This window comes from Vipera berus, assembly GCF_964194415.1.
Source record: "Vipera berus genome assembly, chromosome: 8".
Lineage (NCBI taxonomy): Eukaryota > Metazoa > Chordata > Lepidosauria > Squamata > Viperidae > Vipera > Vipera berus.
Window position 1 is genome coordinate 2179835 of NC_138211.1, and position 26276 is coordinate 2206110.

Sequence of the window (26276 nt, forward strand, 5' to 3'; positions counted from 1 at the left end):
GAAGGTCCAAGTTTTTTATTCTGCATTAATACATTGCAATTGCTTTGACAGAGTCCAGCATGTAAATACTACAGAGGGATGCTCCCAAAGAGGCTTTTGCCACCTTGGTGCACGTTTCCCCAAGCGAAGGCTAAATCCTTTTAACTCTTTTTTTTCTTAAAAAATACATTAAAGAACGTACCACACACATATTGCACTTGTCTCCATAGTAAAAGATTGTGGAAACCCTCCCCCCCACACCAATTGACCTGTCACCAAAGTCTCTTCAAAGGGACCTGCGTTTTGAACGGATAAAGCTAGTCGTTTCCTAAAAACAGTGGCGTTCACAAACCCCTCGACGGGACCCACACAGTCGGTCGGACTAAAGCGGCTACTTTGAACGAGCTGGAACACAAGAGGAAGGGGTGGCGTCCTACGGGCAGGGCGAGTCCGGCTGGGAAAACACACTTTCCCCCGGATTGCTGTCGTCGGAGAGACACCAGAGGTTGAGAAACACACTGTTCAGCAGAGGGAGAGATGGAGGGTGTGTATGTGTGTGTGTCTAAACTAGCTTTACATTCAGAGGTTCAGTCCCAGAACGGGGGGGGGGGAAATACACCCCCCCCGCCCAGAGAATGAGGCAGGGTCACTCGGTGGCCCTGAATCGGCCCCAGATGGCTACAAGATGGGCTCTGGAAGCACAGATGGGAGCCAGACCAGCTCGGTTGCCTGGCTGGCTAGCCTCCAGTAAATCTGGCCAGGAACTCACGGTCCTCTCCGAGCCCTCGTGGAATAAATCTCTGGCAAAGAGGTGCCCGCTCACAGCTTTGCTACCCGTGAAGTCTGGGGGGGGCGGGGGGGGCTTGCACAAAATCAGCAGCCTTCTGCACCAAGGCAGCCCCTGGGATGCTACGAGAAAGCGCGTTGGCTCCTTAGGTGGTGAGTCGGCAACGCAGCTGCTGGTAAGCTGTGCCAGGCCCAGCGGGCTTATTGGTAGCTCAATCCAGTCTGCTGTGATGGGCTGAAGGATCTTCCTCCGTGGATCAAAGAGGGGAGGAAGGGCTGACCTGGGCTACACTCCCCCACCCCGCTCGCTCCGAGTTCCCCGAGATGGCCAGCTGGGAGGGATGATGGACTTCTTCCCGCAGTTTGCAAGGAAGTTAGGCTGGGGCGATCCCTTCCCCCTTGTGGAAAGCACAAGGGATCCCGTGGAAGAACAGGAGGCAGACCGAGGTTTTCACGCTCCATTGGGCGCAAAACACCTGGGCGGTGGGGGGGGGAGCACCCTCCAAAGCCACGAGCCCAGCCCCAAGAGGCTGGAGCTGAGGGCGAAGGGAAGCAACCTCACCATTAGGGTGGGCCACCTGTCCCCCGGGCTGCCCCACCTCAAGCTGTTTCTGGGCCACTTCCCGATTAGATCCGGGGGGCATTATAATCATGGAGCTGATTTCTTCTTGCAAATTTTGGAGAGCCACTCCAGGGCCGATTGCAGTTGACAGAGAACACCGTCATCGGGACAACGTATTTCTCTTCTTTGAAACCGGTCAATAGTTTTGAAACGGATCAGAAGAGATCTCTCCCTAAGTTTTATTGCAGTTACCCTAAGCTGTGGTTTTCAAGCATGGCCATTTTAAGATGGGTGGACTTCAACTCCCATCTTAAAATGGCTGAGATAGAGACATGTTGTCCTACAGCATCAAATGGACTGGCAAATCACCCGAATGGATCACCGGACCGAAACCAGAGACCTCCACTTGCTTTCTACTGGACTATTTTGCTGGGCGACCCATTTTTGTGCTTAAAAAAAAGTTGGAGGTTGTGCTTCAATTTTTACCAAGTTCCTGCAGAAGTCTCCAAACGCTCTGCCTCCACTGCTCACTTCATCTCCTCTTGAAACAAACTGGAAGTGTATTTGTGTCTTTCCTAGAGGCCGATGCTTTTAACAGAGCAGACACCTGTTGAAGTGATGAACAAGTCAATGGTTACCTATCCTAAATATTGCTGTAATACTTCTTTTGAAAGGAAAATTAAAATCAGGTCTATAGATGAGTGAGTCAGAAAGAGTTATATACGGGGGGGGGACCACGAAACCCGCATTCCACACGGTGGAACCTGGTCTCTGAAGGGACTTTGGTGTCAGCCTGGAGTAGAGATGGGGTGGTTTCTTTTAAAACTTCAGATTTTTTTTTTAAAAAAAGAGAAAGGGTCTTAGAAAGAACCGAAAAAAAGGCACGGCACTATCACTTCACATGGGTTTTCTGATAAGCTTATTCTGCTTTGTCCTTAAAACACTACACCCCTAAATAGTTGCCCAAATATGCAAAGCCTAAGAACAACCACCAACGCATTCTTGAAGTCCAAGTAGATTTGCTTCCTCTAAAAAAGAAAGAAAAAAAAATAGCTACAAAAGGCAGCCTAGAACAATTTGTCCAGTGATCAAGTTCTCCTCAAGTTTGCTGATGCTGCTTAGCTTCAGACTCCCGGACCTCCTCCTTCCCTGCTGGTCTCTGGAGGACCTCGACAACCCCGGATGTTAACTCTAAGTTGGGTTTCAATTTCGTTGACAATCCAGGGAGTCTGTGAGAGGTGCAAAGATTCAGAGTTCCCTGCAAGTCATCTGGCCAACGAAGTCCAAAGAGTTCTTGCAGGTCCTCTGAAGAACATCTGCACAGGGGTAAGGAACTACGGCCCTCTTATGACTTGTGGACTTCAACTCCCAGAATGGCTGGCTCAGGAATTCAGGGAGTGGAAGTCCACAAGTGGTAAAGGATGCCAGAGTTCTCCACCTCTGATCTACAGCCCAGCCTTAGCTTCGCAGACCAATTCTCAATGCCCTGGGCATCCTACATCCTGACTGGCTTCCGTGTCGACGACATCTCGGCCAAATTCCAATGGGGAAAAAAAACGTATTGCTTTTATTGCCAAGTATGGTGCAGAGCCAATTCACTCCTCTTCCTGAATTCTGCCAGGTTTCCTCTGACAGAGGTGAGTAGAATACCAAAGATTTCTGGAAGGGGCCCCCGCCCCCTTCCTCCTCCGAAGAGGGCTGTCTCCTTCCCTTCAAAGTAGTTCTTTGTTCTGCCTTCAGCCCCTCCAGCTCTCCTGGAAAGGGAGACGTGGCCCCCCTCCTCTAGTACCAGTTCAGAGAGTCTGGATCGTCATCCATGACGCTCAAGGATCGGGAGACGGAGCACGGAGGGCAATCCACAGCCGTGGTGTGACTCAACTTCGGCCCGCCGTCCCCTTCTCCAGAAGGCTTCCCAAGCCACTAGTTCACCAAGACGTAGCCTCCGTGTTGGGGATCCACCGTCTCCATCATTTCGCAATCCAAGAGCCCTGGCAACTGGGCCAGGTTTAAGCTGTCGTAGCTGGACTGAGAGCCAGCAGGATCGGAGCCCCTCTGGACGTTGCTCATGGCTACGCCGCTCTGCTGGGTGGGGTCCAGGGGATACTGAGGCTGGCCGGCATAGTTCAGGTCGGGAGAGAGGCCAACTGGCCCTTCGCAAGTCTGGTAGGAATACTGCGGCTGGGGGAGGGCTGGCAGGGGAACCTGGGAGGAGCCGTGGAGGGCGGGAGGAGGTTGATGGTCAAGGTGGAGCTTCTGATACTGGCCAAGGAAAGGGTCGTATTGCATGTCTTCGGCAGACGGAGGCTCCATGACGGGGCTCAAGGCCTGCACCAGGCTGAACTGGGGAGCAGGAGGAGGGGGAGGAGGGGGATCCTCGTGGCAAGGCAAGGGCAGCTGGCCGGATCTGGAGTAGGTGCTCTCGGCGATCTGCATCTGGTTGAAGTAAGTCTGCAGCTGGGATTGCTTCTGGAGAAAGAGGTGCTTCTGATACAGCCTAAATTAAGAGATGGAGAATTGTCAGCCTGCTTTCCCATAAGCCAGGGGTCTCCAACCGTGGCAACTTTTAAGACTTGTGGACCAACTCCCAGAATAGGCTGGCTGGGGAATTCTGGGAATTGGAAGTCCACAAGTCTTCTTCTTCCATTCCACAAGTCTTCAGACCTTTGGACTTTTGAGTCCCAGAATTCACCAGTCAGCCATGCCTGCTGGGGAATTCTGGGAGTTGAAGTCCACCTTCTCCGAGCTTGCGGCTCACCTGTGCTCCTGCAGCTGCTGTTCCAGGCTCCGAGGTATGTCCTTGCAAAACACCTGGCACACGTGCTGGGCTTTTGAAAGCAGGCCGGGCTTCTGGAAGAAGGAGGAGGAGGAGGGGAAAGAGAAGAAGGCAGGCCTCACTGCACACACGCAGGGCGTCGCAAGATTGCCACGGAAGTCTTGAAAAGTTCAGATGGAGGCTGGATTTGTGGGCTGGGTCTAAGACTCCCCTCCCCCCCTTCTGACCTGGGGAGGAGGCAGCCCCTCCCCTCCTGCTCCCAGTGTGGCAGTGGGAGGAGACACCCCCCTCCCGGCCGTCCTTTTCCATTAAGCGGATTTGAAAAAGGAATCATAATAATTCTACTGAATAATTCGTTTCCCTTGTCCTTAAGGCTTTCCAGGAAGGCAACACATACCTGAAGCCGGTGCTGCAAATACTGCGTTTCTAAGCTCTGGCGCCTGGCGAGCAACGGGGGATGGAGGGTGCTGGGAAAGGTGGAAGCCGCCTCCTGTGGCGAGGACGCCTCTTCCTTGAGGGAAAAAGAGGGGGAGACGAACACCTGATCGGCCAAAAGATCCCCCTGTGGCTTGGAGTGAAAGGTGGACTCGGAAACGTCCAGAAATGCAGGGTAACTAATCAGACTCTTTAGGAAGGGGGAAGAACATCGAATTCAAAATAGCCCCATCCGCCAATCCCACCTCCGAGTCCCCATCAAACCTTCAGACTGCATTTCTGTGGCAGGGAGAAGGGAACCGCACAAGGTTTTGGCCCTCAAGAGGACCTCCAGATCCTCAACCTCTAGACTGGCAGGAATGGCGCCGGACAGTGCCGCATGTCAGGCCCAGATGAATCAAAAGCTGGTGCTTGACGTGCTACAGCTTCCATCACCCCTTGGTATCTACATCTATCTAAGCCACTTCTCCAATCCCCAATATTCGGAATTCGGGAAGCTGAGACCCTGCTGGTTGGGGGGGGGGGCTTAAGACATCTGCACACCTTTCAAGGTAGCTTCAGGAAGAGGCTGGTTTATGTACAGTGTAGGAGCTCAGTGGCTCCAGAGAGCCCCAACCCAGGTGATGAAGGACGTACCTGCTGGGAGCCACCCTCAAGGTCTGGCAAGTGAGGAGAAGCAGATTCCAGAGAAGGTTCATCTTCTGACCTCATCTGATCATATAACATCTGGACTTTGTTCAGCTCCAGGATTCCTTTGGTTCTGGCCAGGTTCTGAAGGTGTTGTCTGAATGCTACGATTCCTGTTGGGAGGGTAAAGAGCAGAGCGATTCCAAAGTGATTTAAGGACCTTTTCACAAGCAAGTCGTGGTGACCAACTTCTGCATTCTCAAGTTTGCAAGAGACCATCCCAAACCCCCTTTAGCCAAGTCAAGGCATCACGGCCCCAACTCCTGCAGCCAAAGGCAACCAGGCTTTGGCCCTCAAAGACCGCCGGTCCCTCTGACGCCACTCGACCCAGAGCAGTTACCTTGCGTCAGGGATGTGTCCGAGGCTCTGCGCCCCTCCCGAAAGCTGACCGGGGAACGATTGTGGATCTCCCGTTTGTGGGCAGCCAATGCCTGCATGGCTGGATTAGGTGGTCTCAGGCCAATGAAAGGGGGGGTCATCCTCGGAGCTGGTGGGTTGGCCAGAACCATTTCCTTCAAGGAGGAGGTGTCTTCCAGGAAGTTTAAATCCCTCTGGATGGATCCCATGTCATATTCCGAGTCAATACTGCTCAAGGATTGGTTCTCATCCATAGAGAAGACTTTTCCTTCAGCACCCAAGAAGAAGCACAAGAAACAGAATTAACCATGATCCCCCAGGGTCGTTGTGTCTAAAGCCCTAGAAAGGCAAGCGGATCACTTTGTGGGGCCTACAAGGAGGCTCTTCCCAACTCTTGGCCCACATAAGCTACTCTTGACTTGAATGGGCCAAGGAGGATGAGGCCAATGTTTCTCCTTCAAAACTTCCTCTAATGCAGGGGGCTCCAACCTTAGCAACTTGAACACCTGTGGACTTCAACTCCCAGAATTCTCCAGCGAGCATGGGGAATTCTGGGAGTTGAAGTCCACAAGTTGCCAAGGCTGGAACTCCTGGAGCTCACAGAGGTTTAGAAGACCTTGACTGAAAAAGGCTGCTCTAAGCAATGGCTGGCTGGAGAATTCTGGGAGTTGAAGTCCAAAAGCTGCCAAGGTTGGAGATTCTGGCTCTAATGGACCCCAGTTAGTTACTGACCTCTGAACACAAGGAGAGCGAAGCAGGATGTCCAGAAGAATGAAATGAACGTAGCCCCCCAGCTGAGGCCTGAGTCCTGCTTCCAACTCAGCCAGAGCAGAGCCCACCACTCTACTGCCCCATTTAAGAGTCGCTTGCATCCTTTGGAGATCTCAACCGTGCCTTGTAAACCTTGTTTTAGTTGAAGCACTCTGTGACCTGGCCTCACGTTCAAGCCTGCTGTCTCTCTAGGGCCCTGGGAAATCAACAGCCTACCGGAAACGCAATGACACACATGAATTGCTTTATGGGGATGACCCTCCTCAAAGGAGTCATTGGCTCAACAGCAATTTTGAGAGAGCTCTCCTACTGATTTCTTCCTGGTTTTTTCCCCAAAGCTCGGGCAGGCCTTCCCTCTTGCAGACACCTAACATATGCCGCAAAAACGTGCAAGCGGAGACATGTGAAGCAAGAGAAACTTGTTCTCTTTGAGGGCTTTTCTGTTTGCTACCAGCACCGTGAAGCCCTTGCCAGCTGGTGGCTTCTGAGCTGACACTGTTTGCTCTTCCCAATCTTTGCAGCCTGTCGTGAGATGGCTTGGCACAGCAAGCAGCCGCCATCTGCACCGTTGCTCCTTGGATCTTCCCACAAAGCAAATTCACGGTTCCAAGGCAGGCAGAAGACTGACGGGTCCTCCGTTCTTGACAGTTAAATTCAAGCGGCACGTAAGACGGGTTAGGTTCAGGGTTTTCAAGAAGAGATTGGGCAACCATTTGTCTGAAATGGTCTAGGGCAGGGGGCTCCAACCTTTTGGGCACCAGGGACCGGATCTGTGGAGAGAGGTTTTTCCACGGAGCGGAGGGGGCGTGGTTAGGTGTGCTGCCTGCATCCCGCGGATGGGGCTTTGCTTGTTTGTGTGGACCGGTTGCTGGCATGCCACGGCCCGGTACTGGTCCACAGACTGGGGGTTGGGGACCCCTGCTCTAGGGCAGGGGTGTCAAACTGCTGTTGATTCTGTTATCAACCTTCCTCAACCTAGAAGGGATTGTGGGATTTTCTTTCCAGAACTTCCCAGAGAAGATAAGGTGGGGGGAAGGTTGGACCAGAAGTGACCCCTTTGTCTGAAGCTCTGGACCCTCAGATCCCCGTTTTTGTACCTGGGCCTGGCATGGCCAAAAGGGGGTTGGTCACTTCGGCCAGGGTATGTCGCCTCTTCCCACTGCGAGATCCTTGCAGCGCTGCGAAGGCCTGGGCGGGATCCGCTTCCGCTTCCCCCTCCGCTTCTATCCCTTCATCGATGGAAGTTTCCATCATGCTGGTCGGGAGCGACTGGCACCCCTTCCGAACCATCACCGGGGGGACGGGATCCAACAGGCAGCCGTTCACCTAATCAGAGGGGGGAGAGAAGATCCATTGTCCTCAACTTACCAGCATTCATTTAGCGACCCAGTCTTCAAAGGGCACTGGGAAAAAGTAATTTGTGAACAGTCCTCGCACTTATGACAATCAAAGAACCTCCCATGATCACGGGACTAAAAATAGGGCTGATTTAAAAGAGCCCTGGTGGCACAGGGGTTAGAATGCGGCATGGCAGGCTAATTCTGCCCACTGCCAGCCGTTCGATCCTCACCGGCTCCATCCTTCCAAGGTCGGTAAAATGAGGGCCCAGATTGTTGGAGACTTAGCGACACAAATTCTGGGCTAAATTGTTGTCATAAGTCGAGGACTAGAAGTACGTCTAAGGCAGAGGTCCCAACTTTTTGGGCATCAGGGACCGGTTCTGAGGAGAGGTTTTTCCACGGACTGGAGGGTGCGTGGGTTTGCGTGCTGCCTGCATCCCGCAGATGGGGCTTGGCTTGTTTGTGCGGACCGGTTGCTGGCGTGCCACAGGCCGGTACTGGTCCACGGCCCGGGGGTTGGGGACCCCTGCTCTAAGGGGCTGCAGCTTGGCGACTCCAAAATAAAACTGCACACAAGACAATCCCCCTGCAGAGCGAGATGCCCTTACTTTGGGCGTGTCGACTCTCTCTTCTTCCATGAAAGTCGATCCCGCCTGGCAGACGGATCTGGGAAAGGAGAAGGCTTCTGCCGTTGGCGGGAGGCCAGGAGACCTTCGGAGCCTCACGCTTGGAGAGTGCAAGGTTACAGGAGCCACAGAAGCCTGCGACAGGCAAGAGAAAAAGGCTATCAAAAGCAGAAGACAAAGGAAACCAGGAAGTTCAAGGAGGCTACGACAAAAAAAAAAAAGGAGAGGGAAAAAAGAAAGAATTCGGACTTAAACTAAGACAGAAGAGGTTAAAGTGCTGCAAGCAGCTCCTCCCAAGATGGAGGCTCTCATTACAACTGAATTGAAAGACGGTAGTTTGGTCCGTGGTTTTATCCTGCCTAAACCTCACAAAAGCTCAGAACTTGAAGTGGTCCATCCCGACTTCCACGCTGGCCCTACGCAGAAGGAACCAGGAAGCCTTCTCGGAGGCCTAACCCTCCACAGGTAAGGAAAGGCAACAATTCGTCTCCCGGGGCGTGGAAGGGAGTTGGGACGAAAGGGGAAGAAGCCAGGAGATATTCACCAGCCAGCTCTCAAGAGAGTTCAGGGCAGATGTGGCAGATGTTTTCCTGGGGGCTTCTGGGTGCTCCACATTTAGTAAACATGATTCAGATTTGGCTGTTTCTGAAGTCAATGGGAAGAACCGCTTGGGCCCGAGATCGGGGTTTCTCAAACACGGGAACTTTAAAGATGGGTGGTCTTCAAACTCCCAGAATTCCCCAGCCAGCCACGCAGGCTGGGGAATTCTGGGGATTGAAGTCCACCCATCTTTAAAGTTGCTGAGAGGTTGAGAAATACTTCCGGAGGTAGCGCCCCTCTCTAAAACAATATGCTCGCTCAGCAATACAGGATTTCCTGTCCATTTCCAGAAACACATAGCGGTGGATCAGGCGGACTTTTGTGGCAGGTTTATTTCAAATGGGACTACCGGGAGCTCTGAAGAACCGCTGGCGGCACAAGGGTTAGGCACGGACAGGCGTTCGTACTCAGTCTCACTCGGGGATCCTTACGGGCAGAAAACCCCTCGCTTTTGCAAAGAGAACGAGAGCCCTCCCGCCTTCTAGATTGTCTGACCGCGGCTCTAGAACACAGCCCGGGCAATTACCTTGGCGACTGTTTGTTCGGCGATGGTGCTGGGTCGCCGCTGGCGAGAGTCTAGCCGCTGATCGACGGGGAAGCTACTGCGGTGGGACTTCAGCCTCTCCACCAGCAGGTAATAGATGGCAGCAAAGTGATTGTAGCTCTTATCCTGCAGAGACTGAGAGAGGAAAGAGACAAGCGCACGGCAGTTGAGTCGGGGCATCGGTTCTTCCCCAGCGCCCCAACACTTTGCCCCTGGTTGGTGCAGAGTTCCTTGAGTTATAAGCCTTCATTTAGTGACCCTTCCAAGTTACACAGCACTGGAAAAAGTGACTTATGACCGTTTTTCAAACTTGCGAAGATTACAGCATCCCCGTGCTCACGGGATCAAAATTCGGAGGCCTGGCAATTGAGGGCTGCAGCATCCTGGGGTCATGGCAGCCAGCTTGTTTCCTGGCAGACGTTTCGCGATCCAAACTAGGAAACATTACCAGCACTGATGATGTTCCCTAGTTGGGTCGCAAAACGTCTGCAGGAAAACAAGCAAAAGAATGTGAAAAACAGCTAAAAGTCATTTTGTCCCCAGGGCTGTTGTAACTTCAATCCTGAAATGAACTGTTGCCGAGGACGGCACGTAGGGTACCCAACCACTTCCGCGTAATGGGGGTCAATGGACTCCACATCCTGTGGCGGCTGCAGCTTTTCCAAAAAACCCCTTTTGCAGAGGGGAGCTCAGCCCCCCAACTCAGATCTTCTGATCCCTGCAAAAGCGAAACCCAAACCCAGCTGGGTCTTTCTAACTGCGAGCCCCAGAGGGAAGCGATGCTCCAAGGCTCTCGCTTTCATTGACGTACATCCTCCCCCCTTCTAACCTTCCCCCCCCCCGCCAAACCCCAGCTGGAGTTGCTGGCAGGAAGCATTAATATCGCCGGCTCCACATCGGCTAAAAATATCGAGCCTTCTCAGGAAGTGATCGCACGGAGTCCCTGCTGGGAGCAGTTGAGCGTTTATTTCTGGAAAGGCGCTGGAAAATAAAAGGGGCAACTTGCACGCTTTTTAAGGAGACGGTCAGCTCTCGCCCGGCAGAAGCTTCGAGCGAAAAAAAAGAGAGGGTTTTACTTCCTGTTTTTGTCAACTCCTAATTCCCAGAACTTCCCCAAACTTCCTGGACAAACAATGCCTGCTTGTTCTTTTGATGCTAACTTCTGACGTGACGGTGTAAGGCCCATTCCTGCATTGAAGCATGAGGAATAAATGTTCCTGCCAATAACTAGAACTGGCCCTTTGAAGGAAATCGAGATCCGGTTGTCTGGAGGGAATTTCCAAAGATTGTGCTTAGGAAAAAAAAAACTTGAAAGGAAAAGTACATGTTTTTTTCACTTCCTATAGATATTATTCCCCCAGAATTACGCAATAAAACCAGAGCAACAATGGAAATCCATGCTAACAAAGCAGCCCCCCCCACCCCCCGACATTTTGGAAGCCTGAGAGAGATAGTCCTCAACTTTCAGCCACAATCGGGACCAGAATTCCACTGCTCAGGCAAGGCAGTTGTTAAGTCACTAACTTTTTTTGCCATGTTTGTTACACGAATCACTGCAGTCATTAAGTGAATCATGAGGTCATTAAGCAACTCCAGCTTCCCCCACTGACTCTGCTTGTCAGAAGGCTTTGCTCTTGTGACTTGGGAAGGTCACAGATGGTGATCACAGGACGTGGCAGCCATTGTCATATCTGCCCGCATCCGTGGGGATGCTCTGTCGGTCATAAATGCAAGGACTATGTAAGTCACTTTTTTCAGTGCCACTGCAACTTCAAATGGTCGCTAAAAGAATGATTGCAAATTGAGGCTACCTGTAAGCGGGATTATTTTTATTCTGCAATTATTTTACTAAAGCAATTAAAGTATTTGGGCCCTCCTGCTGCAAATATCTCCCCCAAAGACCTGAGAATGAAATAAAAATCATGTTTTTGCTTGCAGAACAATAATCCAAGAGGTTAAATCAGAAGCCTCCAAACTTGGCAGCTTTAAGAGCTGTGGACTCCCAGAATTCCCTAGCCAGCCATAAAGTCCAGACATTTCAAAGCATGCTGGTGCTGGCTGGAGAATTCTGGGACTTGAAGTCCACCCATCTTCCAGTGGCTGAGACTGAGAAATATGGGTCTGGCTGGGGAATTCTGGGAGTTGAAGTCTACCCATCTTAAAGCAGCCATGTTTGGAGGCCCCCCGAGTTAAATCCTCACTCTGTGCTGGAGACTCTTTTTACCTCAATGGTCTTTTGCTGGTCAATCCCCAGGCTGTGCATCAGCCGCAAGACCTGCTCGTTGTATTCTCCGATGGAAGGTCCGTTTTCCTGCCCCCGGGAATAGAGAGCGGGCCTTTGGACCGGAACCTCTATTAGCATCCACTTGTGATCCTTAATCTGGGCAATGCTGAGTCTCTTGCATGGATCCAGAACCAGCATCCTCCGGATGAGATGCTCGCACTCTGCGCAGGCCCCCAAAACGAAAAAGAGTTGGATACAGGGAGGGAGGGAGGGTGAGCATCTGAGTCAGAGATGACCCCGACTCCAGTGCCATCGTTACATCGTCTCTGCATGAAAAGCCCTTAAAACAGGTGATCCTCCTTTAACGGCCACTACTGGGACTAGCAAGTCCATCGCTAAGTGGCGGGGTCGTTAAGTGACACATCACAGGACTGGCAGTTTCAATTTCACTGCCGACCTCGCTGCTCGTCGGAAGCCAGGGCTGGGGTTAGGGCAGCTCTGCTCTTTGTGAGGATGGACATCACTCTGGGTCCCAGTGCAAATTCTGTCCGTTTTGGCCAAACAATTTCAGAGTATTATTATTATCAAAGATCAGCCAAGTTGCCCAAAGGGCCCCTCCCTCCCCCAAATATGGGTCCTTGGGACTCCTCGTCCCTTCCTACCTCCACCACCTGCAGCCTAGGAGAGTCTGCAGGGAACAAAGGCGGAAAGACCTCCAAAGGGTCCGTGGCTCTTACCTTCAGACATAAAGTAGGGGATGCGGAACCTTCCTTCCAACACTCGCTGCCTCAAGATGGGGAGGGTCGGTCCATCGAACGGCAAAGCTCCACAAACTAAGACATAAAGGACGACGCCCATGCTCTGCAAGAGAGAATCGGTTGGTCTGAGATCAGGGAACACAAGATGCCATCACCACAACCCTGCTCCAAACACAGCAGTCGTCTCGTATCATGTTTTTCCTTCCTTCCTTCCTTCCCTCTCCCTTTCCTTCCTTCCTTCCTTCCCATCTCTTTCATTTCCCCTTCCTCCCCCTCCCTCTCCTTCCTTCCTTCCTTCCTCCCTCCCTTTCCCTTCCCTTCCCTTCCCAATTTTGCTCTGGTTCACATCAAAGCCGCCATTAGAGAGCAAACACTGGCCAGTTGTGTCTGCTAGCGAAGCCTGCCTGGCTCCACCGGTCCCCCTGCTCCAAAGCACATTCTTTCCTTCTGGGATCCACAGGCAGGATGTTTTTGTTAGCAGCCTGGCCAAGACAACAGCTCCTGCCATTAATCCTGATTGTTTTGGCACGTTTGCGGAGAGCGTGAGGTGCCGTCAGCCCCTGGGTGTGTTTGGGGTGTGCAGAGGGCTCACTTGGAATCGAGGGGCAGGGAAAACGGGGGGGGGGGGGAAGAGCTGTTCCTCATTACAGAGCCCTGCTAGATGAAAAGGGCTTATTTGTACAGCGGTGCGGGAGAGGACCGCGCTCACGTTGGCACCCTGCCCTGCTTCTGAAGGACCAACTTCAAGGTGGCCTCTGGCCCTTGAGGGACCCTCCCTACATCCGCCCTCCAGGCCTGCAACGGCATCAGCAGATGGGCCGAGGCTGCTGTAAAGACCGAGGAGGCTCCAGACCACTCCGTGTTCTTCTCCCCTCGTGTTCTTCTCCCCTCGTCTCGCATGACCCAAAAGGCCAGGAGACTTTGCCTCCGAAGCCTTAGGAAGCCTGCGAAAGCATCTGCCGAAGCCCTGCTAATCTCGGGAGACGCTCAGATCCAATTAGCAGAGAGGAAAACAGGGCAGCAACCCTGACAAGGCGTTAAAAAACAGGAAGGCCACGGGCTCTGCTAGGTGTCCTCTTTGGTCCCCTTTTCCCTCAAGAGCTACAAGAAGGAAGGCGGCACGGGGCGTAGTGCGACCCTGGCAGCCGGATGGCCAAAGGCCAGACCTCCTTCTCCCCAGAAAGTTAGCGGCCAGATCCCTCCAGCCTTTCAGAATCTGGTTGGAACCCCCCAAGGGAGAAGAACATAATCTGGACCAAGCTCGGTTGAAACACCGGCAGCCTGGTCCAGATTCAGGATGGAGAGAGGGGCAAAGAAGGCGAATCGGAGTCGACTTTCTGCATCCCGAGCTGCCTCCCGTCTTACAGGTTTCAATGGGAAAACATTTTTGGACTCAACGCTCTCTTCTTGTGACAAGGGGAAGAAGGTATTTTTAGCAAGTCAGAAAAGCAAAACCTAAGGAGAAAAGGATCAGGGTTTTTTTGTTTTTGTTTTTAAAAAGAAAGCGCTTCGTTTAACATTATGCCAATACCCAAATGTCCAGCTGTGGCCCCTCGTACTGCTGGCCTTCAAAGACCTCGGGAGCCGCGTAAGGTGGACTTCCACACCACGTGGTCAGAGGCTCGCCACTTTTGTAGAAGTTTCCAAACCCAAAATCTGCAGAGGAAGGAAAAAACAAAGAACAGCAATAGATACTGTTCTACCTGGGAGGTGTCAAGAAACAGAAGACGACTCTGGATTGATGTCCTGCTGAGGGATTTCTCATGGGCCCCGACCTGAGTGCTTGAAGAAACAGAAAGCTGGTTCAGAAGAACCTTTTGTGGATCCAGCCCAACTCCTGGGCTCCGGATGATTTTGTGAAAAGAGTCTTTCCTTCCTAAGCTTAGGCATGTCCTGGATTTCTTGAAGCCTAACCATCTGCAATAGTGTTTCCCAACTCCAGCCATTTTAAGGTAGATAGACTTCAACTCTCAGGATAACCCAGCCAGCATTGACCTACGGGAAAGCCACCTCCTTATCCGCCATGTTTCCTTCAGAAAAAAACTGGAAATCCCACAATTAGGTTCTAAGATCAGAGTTAGCCAGGATCCTGGAACCCGTAACCAGCTGTCAGAAACCTCCTCCCTCTCTGCACAGCACCTTCCCAGATGCTAAACCAAAGGAAAAATTACATCAATCTCCTCCCTCGTGGCTGTCAAACGTTAAGCCTCAACAGATCAGCAGGAGACGTCTCTCTTCCTGTTGCAAATCCAAATTCTATTCGGCAACGGTGGAAGAGCGCCAGTATCTGCTTGCTGGAATGTGGTTTGGGTCTCTTATTATTATTTTTTAGCAGAAAGGGTTCCATTTCATAACCCGCTCTCCTAAAAAACGATTCAAGTGCAATTGTTGGCACCTGGGCACAAGAACGAATGCTATGTGTGAATTGAATGGTGTGAATAATGAACTGGATGGGGTTAGTGGACTAAGGATAAGACCCCACCTGGGTGCGTCTTGCTCTGTTCTTTCCCATCTTTGCAAATTTTAAATCAGTTTTACTGCTAATATTTATTGTTCTAATGTTTTATTTTGCTGTTTTTATTGATCGCAAGCCACCTAAAGTCACCTCTAGGCGAGATGGGTGGCATCTACGTTCAATAAATAAAATAATAAAAATTCTCCGGAGAATCCGCGCACATGCGTAGATGCTCATTGATATATCCAGGGCAGATAACTAGATGACCTCCTGAAGGACTGAAGAAATCTGCCCAGGTTCTTGACCCTTGGCCAGGATGGCTGAGGATATGGGAAGCAGAGTCTAACACGTGTAGAGGACGTCAGACTCTAAGCCCCAGCAGCCAAATTCAACATGCCTTAAAATCTGCCATGTCACTTAAGCATTTTTGTTTACGCCCTACGGAAATATAACGTCTCAACCTGAGTAACCACTGGAGACCCAGGGCGTTGTTGTTGGTTTTTTCCCCAAAGGGCAACTCTGGACTTTCTTGGTCTTATCTTTGAAAATGTTTTGCTTCTTATCCAAGAAGCTTCTTCAGTTCTTCTTGGATGAGAAGTGAAACCATTCCAAAACAAAAAACACCCCAAAAAAGTCCAGTTGCCTTTTGGGGAAAAAACACACCTTTGGGACAAGCATGACCTGGATGATGGTGAATCTCCATCTAACCATTGGAGACTTTGCCGAGGATCCAAAATGAGGTTTTAGCAGACCCGATCCGATTCCCCCTTCCCTGCGTTTTCCCACCTTGCTACGGGATTCAAAAAGCTGAGCAGAGCCCAGGCTGGCATTTCGAAAAGAGGCTACCCGTGGTGGCCTAGATCGGAAAGTTGAAAAAAAAAATCTGGGAAGGGAAAGCCACCTTCTCACTGTTGCTAAGAAACTACGTGGGACATCTGAGGAAGTCGCCTGGCATCAGCCTTCTCCCTCTATTTCCTGGTTCAACCCCTCCGAATTTGAAAGGGCCAACATGGAAGCTGTAGCCGGAGGGCCGAATGGACCATTTCTGGCCCCAAAATATAGGCTGCTGCCAATCCAGCCCCAAGAAAATGGCCTAGGTCTCCGCCGTCTGAAGGGCCTGAGCAGTAGCAGAAATATAACTGGTGGCTCAAAAGGAGGGAAGGTCTGAGCGGAGAAGAAGCCAACTGTGAAAGGAGACAATGGAGGAACCAGAAGGTCTTGTTTGTCCCCTTTCACATGTTAACGTCACCTGCCCAGCCAGCCTCTGGGAAAACAAGGGAGCAGAGGCAGGGCGGCGTCTGATTCGAAGGAGCACAGCAGAGTTCTTGGTTGAAAAGCCTCCAGGAGACAAGGCAGTGTGCGTTTCATTTGTCTCAGCAGTTTGTTCTTTCGCACACTGCTGTCAAAAAGAGACACAGGCGTTGTCTGCAATGCCAGAACCTGGATAGCTTTGCACAGTGCCCAGCCTGTAAATCTTGAGTGTCGTTCGAAAGAGGCTGTCCTGATTTCCATTGCACAAAGCACAGAGAGGCACAAATAAATTCTCTAACAGTGGTTTTGGCAGCCAATCACCTCTCTGGCCACATGCCTTTAGCTTGTGGGAGTGTGTGTGTGTGCGCGTGTGTGTGTGTGTGAACATGCCTCTGCTCCCTGGTGAATTTCAGGAGAACCTGATGCGTAAATTTCACAGAGCTGTGGGAGTCCCTGGTGCCGTCTGAGATGTTTCGTTACCTGTCATGGTGACAGTATCACCACTAAAAGGCCTCTGTATATAAATCTCCCTCCCTTCTAGCACTGAAGGTGTTCCCTAGCTGGGTCATGAAAACGTCTGCAAACAAAACAAAACACAACTAAGCTCAGAGAGCACCAAGGACTCCACAGTTCAACCCTGAGCTACAATTTTTCTGTGGGTTTTCACAGAGCTGCCATGCCATGTGACATTTATCAGCAGATGCCAGGATGATAATTATACAGCCATTACAAGACATCTTGCAGGCATCATCAAGACTTCACTTTGCATTAGCGCCGGGTGGAAAAAGCAAGGAAGAATTTGTCTTATTAGGCAGTCAAGATGCCCAATGGATTTTGCTGTTCTTGATACAAGGAAGTAGATTCCCCCCCACACACACTTTGTTTGTATCTAAGACTAAACCGTGTTTTAAGGTTATAAGGAACAGCTGGAGGGTGCCTTGATTTGAATCTCCACCTACAGCATACACTTCACCTATATCTTTGTCCTAAATTATCTTCAATATCTGCTAGGATCAGCAAAAAGAAACCAGCTTCAGAAATGATTGCCTGAAGTCTTGATCAGGAAGTTAAAGCAAACTGTGATCAATCCAAAAACAGAAGTACAATTTTCAGTCCTTCTCTTCTTCTTCAAGTTATGCCAAACAAGATGTCGTTAAAATCCATGCCTTAGCTGTATCTGGAGGTATGAGCATGATTTCCCTGGCTAGCTTTAAAAAAAACTGTCCAGGATGTAGCTGCCATTCCTTATTTTATTTTAGATTATATTTGGGAGTTGAATTAAGTCCTTGCCAAGAGGTGCAAAAATAGCGATCCTTTTAACAGCATAAGATGGTCCTTTGCGAGCCTAGAGGTGACAATATTTTATCCAAACCCAACTGGGAACCCAGATTGTTTTCCACATCATGGTTGACTCTCCATTCAACCTATCCCAGATGCAAAATTAAATTACAACAATATATGCCCTCTGTTCCGAAAGCCAGCTGCTTTTAAGTCATTTTAGCAAATCTTAAGCAAGGGTCCCCTGCCCCCACCCCACCCCCAATTCTGAGCAAACGTGAAGATTCTTTTCTGGCTGTTATCTCATATCTCCTCACCAAATCACCTCCTTTTAATCTTTTGGCATGAATCAAGGTCTTCTTCAAGACCCATTGCTTGGAAATTTCCCCAACCAGATTATGCTCATTTCTGGTAAGATAAAATGACTGGCCTGTAGAACAGGGAAGGCTCGTTAGGGATCCAGTATCTCAAGTTCAGCAATCAACTTCTGTTTCTTCCAGGTCAGTATCATAGGCACAGAAGCCCTTCTTCAAGCTACCTATTCCTAAATGGGGTTCTGCTGTGCTGGACAGTTGGAATTTTCTTCTCAAGGGGACAGAAAAGGGCACTGCCCCCCACAAAGAGGTTGGTCTTGAAAGCTGCCGTTAAAAAAAGGAGTGCTGCATTTGGAAAGGCTGAAGGTTAGGGTTAGGGCTGCCTGAAGCAATGACCAGCCTGTGATCGTCCAGTTTAGCATCACAATGTTCGCACCCTTCTCCTTTCCCCCTCCAGCCTTCAGAGTTAACTGCTTTTAATTTCTGACACCCAATATGAAAGGTTGGCATTTCTGTTTATGTCGCAACTGGGCTGCTTGGAAAGGAAAAATGCACCCACTGGAAAGCTCCGTGGTCCAAAGGAGAAGAAAATGGAGCCAGCATCCGCTTGTTCGGCTTCAGCAAGAGAGGGAAAGTGGATCTTTTGTAAGCTGGTAGTGTGAATAAGGCGCAGCTTAACGAAGAGAGGCGCTGATGGAGTGAAAAGCACTGGAGAGAAATAAAGGTGACCCAGGGCAGGATGCTTGGTGCTCTCTGAACTTGGTTGCTTTCTTGCAGAAGTTTTGTTAGCCAACTTGGTGAGCACTGCTAGCACTGATGATGTTACACAGCTGGGTAACGAAACGTCTGCAAGGCACCAATCAACAGCCCTCCTCCTTTATTCTGCAAATCCTGCTCCGTTCTAGCACTGATAATGGTACCTAGTTAACAGAATAACAGGGTTGAAAGGGACCTTGGAGGTCTGTGACTTCAACCTCCTGCTCAAGCAGGAGACCCTAGACCAGAAGTAGGGAACCTTGGCTCTTTTATGACTTGTGGACTTCAATACCTGGAATTCCTGAAGCAGACGTGCTGACTCAGGAATTCTGGGAATTGAAGTCCAGAAGTCATAAAAGAGACAACGTTCCCTACCCCTCCCCTAGACCATTCCAGACAAGTGGCTGTCCGATCTCTTCTCAAAAACCTCCAGTGATGGAGGCACCCACAACTTCTGGGCGATGAAACGTCTACGAGAAAACAATCAAGCTCAGAGAGCGCCAAGCAACCCACAGTTCAACTGAGCCACAAATATTCTCCTCTATTGGACCCCTAATCGCTGATCACCCTGCTCTGACGTCAAGGCGACATCTTGAGATCATTGCGCAGGGTGGACCTTTCAAATGAGGCCTGTCTCACTCCTTCATTCCTTGAAATGACCCAACCATCCTCTGGCTAACACAAAGTCCAGCAGACTTAAGAGTTTCTTACAGCACAGAAGTGGGAGGGTTGTAGAGTAATGGTCCTTCCCCTTTGCCATCTGTATTTCATGGGATTTCATGATCACCATTTTTCTTTCTCTGATGCACCCCTTCCTGCTTCCCTATTGCTGTCATCCCTACGGAAGTCAATGCCAGCCGTTCGGAGTTCCTCCTTCTTGGAACCAAATGTTCTCTGCAAAAGTTGCCAGGAATCTTTTCTTCCAAGAACTTGACAGCTCTGCAGAACTCTCAGAAGCTCAAACATCTCCCGCTTTGAATTCCTCTCTTTTTTAAAAAAAAAATCCTAATCAGGCAATCCGAGAATCCTTTGCATTATACAGAGGTAAAGGAAAATTATCCCACTGCAACAAACATCTGCTGTATTTAAATTTGTAATTAAAATGGAATCAAGCGTGCTAAAATAACCGGAGAGTTTCCATTTTGAGTTGCTTCTTCTTCTTTCTAACCCGAAAATTAATTAATTTGATTGTAACCTGCACATCTGGCAGGGATAGTGGGTTGCTATGGAGCTACAAACAGGAGATAAACTTGACAACATTTGAAATGACTCTAATTTTGCCAAGAAGAGAAGAAAAGGTCAAGAGGGAGCCATTTTTAGCACGACCTTAGGGCCAATTTTATCTAACCCTCATGAGTGCAAGTGGGACATTCAGCCGAGTTCTTCTATCTTTCATTTTGCTTCAGGATCATCCAGGAAATGGGCAAAAGTTATTTAGAGAAGGGAACATCTTGCAAGCATCCTGAAGGGGGACGGTTTTTTTTTATTGTTTTCACTCTTTTGTGTGTGTGTGTGTGTGTGTGTGTGTGTGTATACATATATAAACTGTTAAAGTGAGCGGCAGGCCATATCAATGCTATAAATAAATAAATAAACAAACATCCCCCCCACGAAGAAGCTGTTAACGTGTGGAATACCTGCTATCTTAATATTCATGTTGTTATCAAGCAGGAGGTTCTCCGCTTTGAGGTCCCGGTGCACGATCTTCCGGCTGTGACAATATTCCACAGCCGAGAGGATCTGCCAGAATTTGCGCCTGGCGTCCGTCTCGCTCAAACGTCCCCGACTGGCCAGGTAATCTGCGGAAAGACGAAAGGTGAAACTGCAGAGAAGGGGACCTCGGGAGGTGCTTCTCCCCTCTCCCCAGTTCGGAAGTCGGTCTCATAACGGGCAGCAGGAGGGGACGCTGTGGCTGTGCAACTCCAGATCTCGGCGAACCAGCGCCTGCATCTGTATGCGCAACGGCCTGCTGGGCCCGAGGAAAACAAGACAAAGAGAGCCGGCCAGTTCTCAGCCTTTCCTCCCAGGATGTTCCGTCCCGGCTCTTTGCAAGAACAAGGACTGCAAAAGGGTTGCTTGGAGGCCGCCTGGAATCTCCTAGGTGTGCATGGGAAGGTGTAAAGTGGGGAGGGGGAGAGAGAGAAAGGGAGAGGGAGAGGAGGGGAGGAGAGGAGAAAGAGGGGGAGAGAGAGAGAAGGAGGGAGAGAAGGGGGAGGGAGAGGGAGAGAGAGGGGGGGAGGGAGAGGGAGGGAGAGGGGGGAGGGAGAGATGGGGGAGGGAGGAGGAGGAGTGAGAAAGAGAGGAGGGGAGAGATGAGAGAGAGGGAGAGAGAGAGAGAGGAGGGAGGGGCAGAGGAAAGGAGAGAGGGGAGTAGGGAGGGGAGGAGGGGGAGGGAGAGAACTCAATGCTTTCAGCCCTCCTTAATGCTGTAGGGGTTTTTCCAGGAAGTCGGGGTCAACCCAGCCATTAGCGTCTCTACCGAACCAAGAGGGCTTCTGCTACAAGTGAAGCCAAGCCTTTTCTTTTGACTTTTTTGTTTTTTGTTTGTTTTGCAACCTTGGCACAGCAGCCGGCTAAGGACCAGCCGGGTGTCCTGGCCTTGCCCTGCTGTGCCTTCCCCCGGGGTCTGTTCCCTATTCTGACAGGGCAACTGCGTGCTTGGTGAAACCACAAACAGGAAGACACATTTGAAGCTAGAACGGAAGTCTTAAGGAAGAGCTTTGGTGTCTCTTTTCACATTTGGTTATAAGATTATTTTTCTAAACTGCGCTGCCCCGCCCCCCAAAGCCAAGTTCTAAGGTCTTTCTGGAACCCCAGGAGACCGGGAGACACACCAGACAAGGCCTGTTTCCTAGATCCCATTAAGATGCCCAGATGCACAGCGACCGAACGGCCTTTATTAGAAAGGTCAGTCTTTGATTTCGGAAAGCTGTCCTTTAGATTTATTTATTTCTCAAAAACTCACTTTTGCCCTTTATTTTGGGCCATTTGCAAATGGTACCACTTAATGCCTGCTCTTTCCAATTCTTGCAAAACATGTGAAAATGGAGTTGCCCTTTAAAAAATAAATTTGCATCATATGCCGTTTGATTTTTCAATGCCTTTTTATTAGAATAGAGCCTTTTGTAAAGTTTTGTAAAGCCCTTGAATTTTTTTTGTTTTGCAAAGTTCTAAACGTAAACAACTTTAAAAAAAATTATCCTCTTTCAGATTTGCCCTTTATTTTTCCCAACAAAATAAGGTCATCTACCTAGGAGAGAACTGGAACACAAGACCCCGGGCCAAACGGACCAGAAACAATAGGAAAATAGTATCTTTCATCTGGGAGTTGAAGTCCACAAGTCATAAAAGGGCCAAGTTTGAAGACCCCTGCTCTTTAAGTTGGTTTATACAGATTGGGTGGATGCCACCTCCAGAGTTGAAAAAGTCATGACCTTCTATGGTTTTGTGTGTGTGTGTGTGTGTGTGTGTGTTTCTTCAGAAGTGGACAATTAACACAGCCGCCTCGCAGCTCCACCAAGGAAAAAAAAAAAGAAAAGGCAGTGGGGAAATCCAGGTTGGTGTCCACGACCTGTGAGGTAATTTCTAAGGCCCTTGAGAAAACACTGTGGATTATTTCAAATTGCTTTCGAGAGAACGATTTGCAGAACACACTTATAAAATGAAAAGGCACTTTGTTCTTTTCAAGCATACTTAATTAGCTAGGCTGGGGGGGGGGGAAGAGAAATTGAAAGTTTTTTTTTTTACAGGAATGGGGGGGGAGAGAGAAGAGAAATTGAAGGTTGTTGTTTTTTTTTTAAAAGATATATACAAAACAAGGCTAGGAAACTGAAAAGGCACGCATGCCGGCAAATTACGTTTTCCTTTCTGCACCAAACTGCAACTCCACAGGAAGAGATCAAAGAGGCTGATTTTTCCCCCAGCATAAACAAAAGATGATGTAACCATGGATGCCAGCCCCACTTGCCTTTGCAATAATCTCACCGTCAGATCTGATTAGTGGTTTTACTTACAGATTTCAGTCAAACGGGTTATGCAATTGCCATACACCAAACAAAGTCGGCCTAGAATTCTCCCGTGTCAATAGGGACACGTTTGGGGCAAACAAACAAACAAACCGAAAACCTTTAAAACAGGCAGGCCTGTTGGGATAGGGATGGTAGAGCGCTCCCCCATTTTGTATTCCTTCCGATTATTTATGTGATGCCTTGCAAAGTGACGTGTTGTGTTGTGTTAGTTTTTGTACAAGGTGCGAAGGGTAAGGATATCAGCTCTGAGCCAACGTCCCCAGTAAGAGTATCTTTAAGGCCTGAATTTGGTCCTTCTGGGGAGGTTGATTAACTCACCAGTGCAATGTTTTTCAACCTTGGCAGCTTGAAGACGGGTGGACTTCAACTCCCAGAATTCCCCAGCTATGCTGGCTGGGGAATTCTGGGAGTTGAAGCCCACCCTTCTTCAAGATGCCAAGGCTGGAAAACACTGAATTAGGTTATTTTTCTTGCTGTCACCCATCCCCGCCATGCTTATTTCCTTTAAGAGAATAAAAACCAGCTTTAAAAGAGGAGCAGATGTCATAAAGCAAATTTATGTACCTTGCTCCATAAGCCTTGCTTCGTGCCTTACACAGGTGAAATCCCCCCTGATGAATGACCAGATCAGATAGGGTGGGTGGGCATGCTCACAGGCCCTTCCCTTAAGCGTTGCCACCTTATATGATCCAAAGTCATGCCTTTTTTTTGTGATGGCTCCTAAAAACGTCATGGAACAGCCTTCTCCTTGAAGGCTGGTGAGTCTCTACCCTCCTAGCCTTCCAAAAAACATTTCGGACCTGGCTCCCCCCCCCCCCACCATCCCCTCAAGTGCTGGGGTGAAATGAGGTGGATGAGAGAGGATTTAACCACGGACTGGACACGTAATCCTCGAGTTATGTCCATTTGTTTACCAGCTGTGCAACATTAGGACAGCATTTAAAAATGTGACTTATGACCGGTCCTCAGATATATGACTGTTGCAGTGTCTCTACGGTTACAGGATCAAAATTTGGATGCGTGGCAACCAACAGATATTGTTAAAATGGTGTGGATTCATTTCCATTTTTGTTAGAAAAAATTATGTTGATGATTATTAATGTTTTCCTAAGTTTGAATCATCATCATCATCATCATCATCATCATCATCATATTATTATTATTATTATTATTATTATTATTATTATTATTATTATTATTATTATTATTATTAATTATATTATTATTATTATTATTATTATTATTATTATTATTATTATTATTATTATTATTATTATTATTCCTCTCTTGCAGCATGACTTGGTCTATTCGGAGTCTTCTTCCTTGCAAAAACTGATCCCCTCATCCTGTTTTTGTTAGCAATCTGAGGTCTGCGTAAGCTGTGAGTCTCTCTCCTCCAAGAGGCTTCTAACAGTTTGCTAAGACTTTGTTTGTTTGGGGCCCAATTGCAACGACACGTATGATGCTTACTGCAGCAACCAACCAACCGTTCAGATGGTTTTTCTTTTGAATCATCTCTGGCCTCTCTTTGAGAAGAAAAGCAGATTAAAAAGAGTGCCAATCTGATTTTAATTCCTACAGGCAGCCTGAAAACAGTTGTACGTCAAGAAGGCTTTTGAATTCAGGGATGGGATAAATGTACCCAATAAAGTAATTGTCACACTGTTGAAAGGACAGATATATTCAATCAACACCATGTTTCTGTCTCAGAAACATTCAGTCCAGTGTGTGGAGTCGCCTGCCCAAAACCACTGTCAGCAAACATTTACTTAACCTCTAATGTACATACACAACCAACGGAAAGCTACTTCCCTACTGTTGCCAAGAAAAAGACAGGGAGATGTCCACGGAATCAGCTCAAAGGACAAAAGGGGACGGAGTTAGCAGAGATGGTGAAACTGTCTGCTTGATTAAAGAAAAAAAAACACACCCCACAATTACTTTTGTTTCGACTTGGAAACCGCTTCTGGTCTTTTTGCCTGAGGTGGGGAAAAAAATGAAACTTTGATTTGGAGTTTTACCAATGAGATAGAAATGGCTAGTTTATACTCTTATGTAAAAGTATAAAGTTGAGGTTTGATGTCATTATCTTATTCTACTGCATCAAAAGGAAATCAATGCCTTTTCTTTCTCTCCCCCCCCTTTTTAACACTTTCCCTTCCCTTCCCCCTCCCCTACTGTTCCTATTATTTTCTTTTGCATTTTTGTATTTTATATTATAAACTAATAAAAAAAATCTACAAAATCAACTCGAAGGAGTTTTTTTTTTAACCTTTGTGCATTGAACTGTGAGGTCTCCTATTTCTTCCATAAAAATTACAGGTAGAATCAAAGCTGGAATTGCAAGCAAGTCTGGAATGCGGCATTGCAAAGATTGAAATTTATTTTTTATTTTTATTTATTTATTTATGAAGTTTGAGGGGAAAACAAGAGTGATATTTGGCTTAGCGATATTAAAAAGTATTTTATCAGCATCCTAGTTTGTTTTATTTTGTTGTTTTTTAAAAGAAGCCTCCACTGGGATACAGTTGCTGGGTGTGAACTTGCAGTGTTATTACAACAGTGCGGGATTTTTGACCAAAGCCAGCTAGTGGCTACTGTTCACAAGAGGCTGTTGACCACCCCAGCTGGACCTCCCTCTTAAGAAGATTTGGGAGGACTGACTGGATAATAATAATTTAAGCAGCAGCTTTTCCCCAGGGTGACAGCTCATTTACGAGGGATGCTATGAGATCATGTCAGAGGACAATCCAGGACCGGTCAGCCAGGAACGGGAGAGAAACAAACATGGCCCATAAACCACCAAACACCACAAAAGACTTGCTAGCTTTGTGTGCAGGGAAAGCCTCTCTTCAATCACTCTGCTTATTGTGTGTGTGTGTGTGCGCGCGCGTGTGTGTTGTTGTTTTTCAAAAAAGAGGGGGACTGAATGTCTTCCAGGATAGGTTATTCTCCCAAATGAGGCAGTTTGTAATAATCAAAAGACCTGATAAAAATGTGAGAAACAGACAGAAGGTAAAAATAGCAGGCAAATGGTGTGAAGCACCACTTTCTTTACCTCGTTTCAGGGCCTCCTAGGTCCTCAGGATACTACACTTCGGATAACTGCTGATATATGAGTAGTTACAACCATTTGTTTAGTGACCCTTAGGAGTTAAAGCAGCACTGAAAAAAGTGACTTACACCCAGTCCTCAAGACTTACAACCACTGCAGCATCCTTACAATCATGCGATGAACATTTGGGCACTGGGACCCGGAATTATTCACGACGGGCGCAGCGTCCCGGGATTGGCTAATGGCCAAGCTCCCCAGCTGGCTTCCAACCCACAAAGTCAATGAGAGAAAGCTGATTTGTTTAGCAGCCATCTGATCCACCTAAGGACGTCAAAAAGGTTGTAAAACTGGGCCTGGGTTGCTTAACCACTGCCCTGATTTTGCCAACAGAAATTCTGGTCGTAGGTCAAGGACTTATGCAAGGGAGAGGTGGAGATCTATTTTGCCATTTCTCACCCGTGACAGCCTCTCTCAACCATGCGCCAATGTTTCTGCACAAACCTTTGGAACATAATCAATCTCAAAGCAGCAGCTGCAATCTTCCCCTTTCTTTGCTAAATAATTGCCCCATGCACACAGTAGGTCACACTTGACCTAGACGCAGGGGTAGGCAACCTTGGCTCTTTTATGACTCTTGGACTTCAATTCCCAGAATTACTCAGCCAGCTGGCTCAGGAATTCTGGGACTTGAAATCCA

The 26276-nt window shown here is 48.7% G+C and overlaps 1 protein-coding gene across 1 annotated transcript in view; it reads right to left on the reverse strand.

Annotated features, from left to right (window-relative positions):
- Nucleotides 1-26276, reverse strand: part of SIK2 (salt inducible kinase 2) — a 47201-nt gene continuing 20925 nt past the window's right edge. The window contains exons 4-15 of the mRNA XM_081334000.1: nt 20134-20295; nt 13974-14098; nt 12422-12545; nt 11685-11905; nt 9443-9595; nt 8299-8451; nt 7448-7676; nt 5563-5847; nt 5172-5335; nt 4498-4611; nt 4083-4174; nt 1-3821 (exon numbers count right to left, since the gene is read on the reverse strand). Of these exons, the coding sequence (XP_081190126.1) occupies nt 3248-3821; nt 4083-4174; nt 4498-4611; nt 5172-5335; nt 5563-5847; nt 7448-7676; nt 8299-8451; nt 9443-9595; nt 11685-11905; nt 12422-12545; nt 13974-14098; nt 20134-20295 (2396 nt within the window). The 3' untranslated portion in view covers nt 1-3247. The remainder of the gene's footprint in view (nt 3822-4082; nt 4175-4497; nt 4612-5171; nt 5336-5562; nt 5848-7447; nt 7677-8298; nt 8452-9442; nt 9596-11684; nt 11906-12421; nt 12546-13973; nt 14099-20133; nt 20296-26276) is intronic.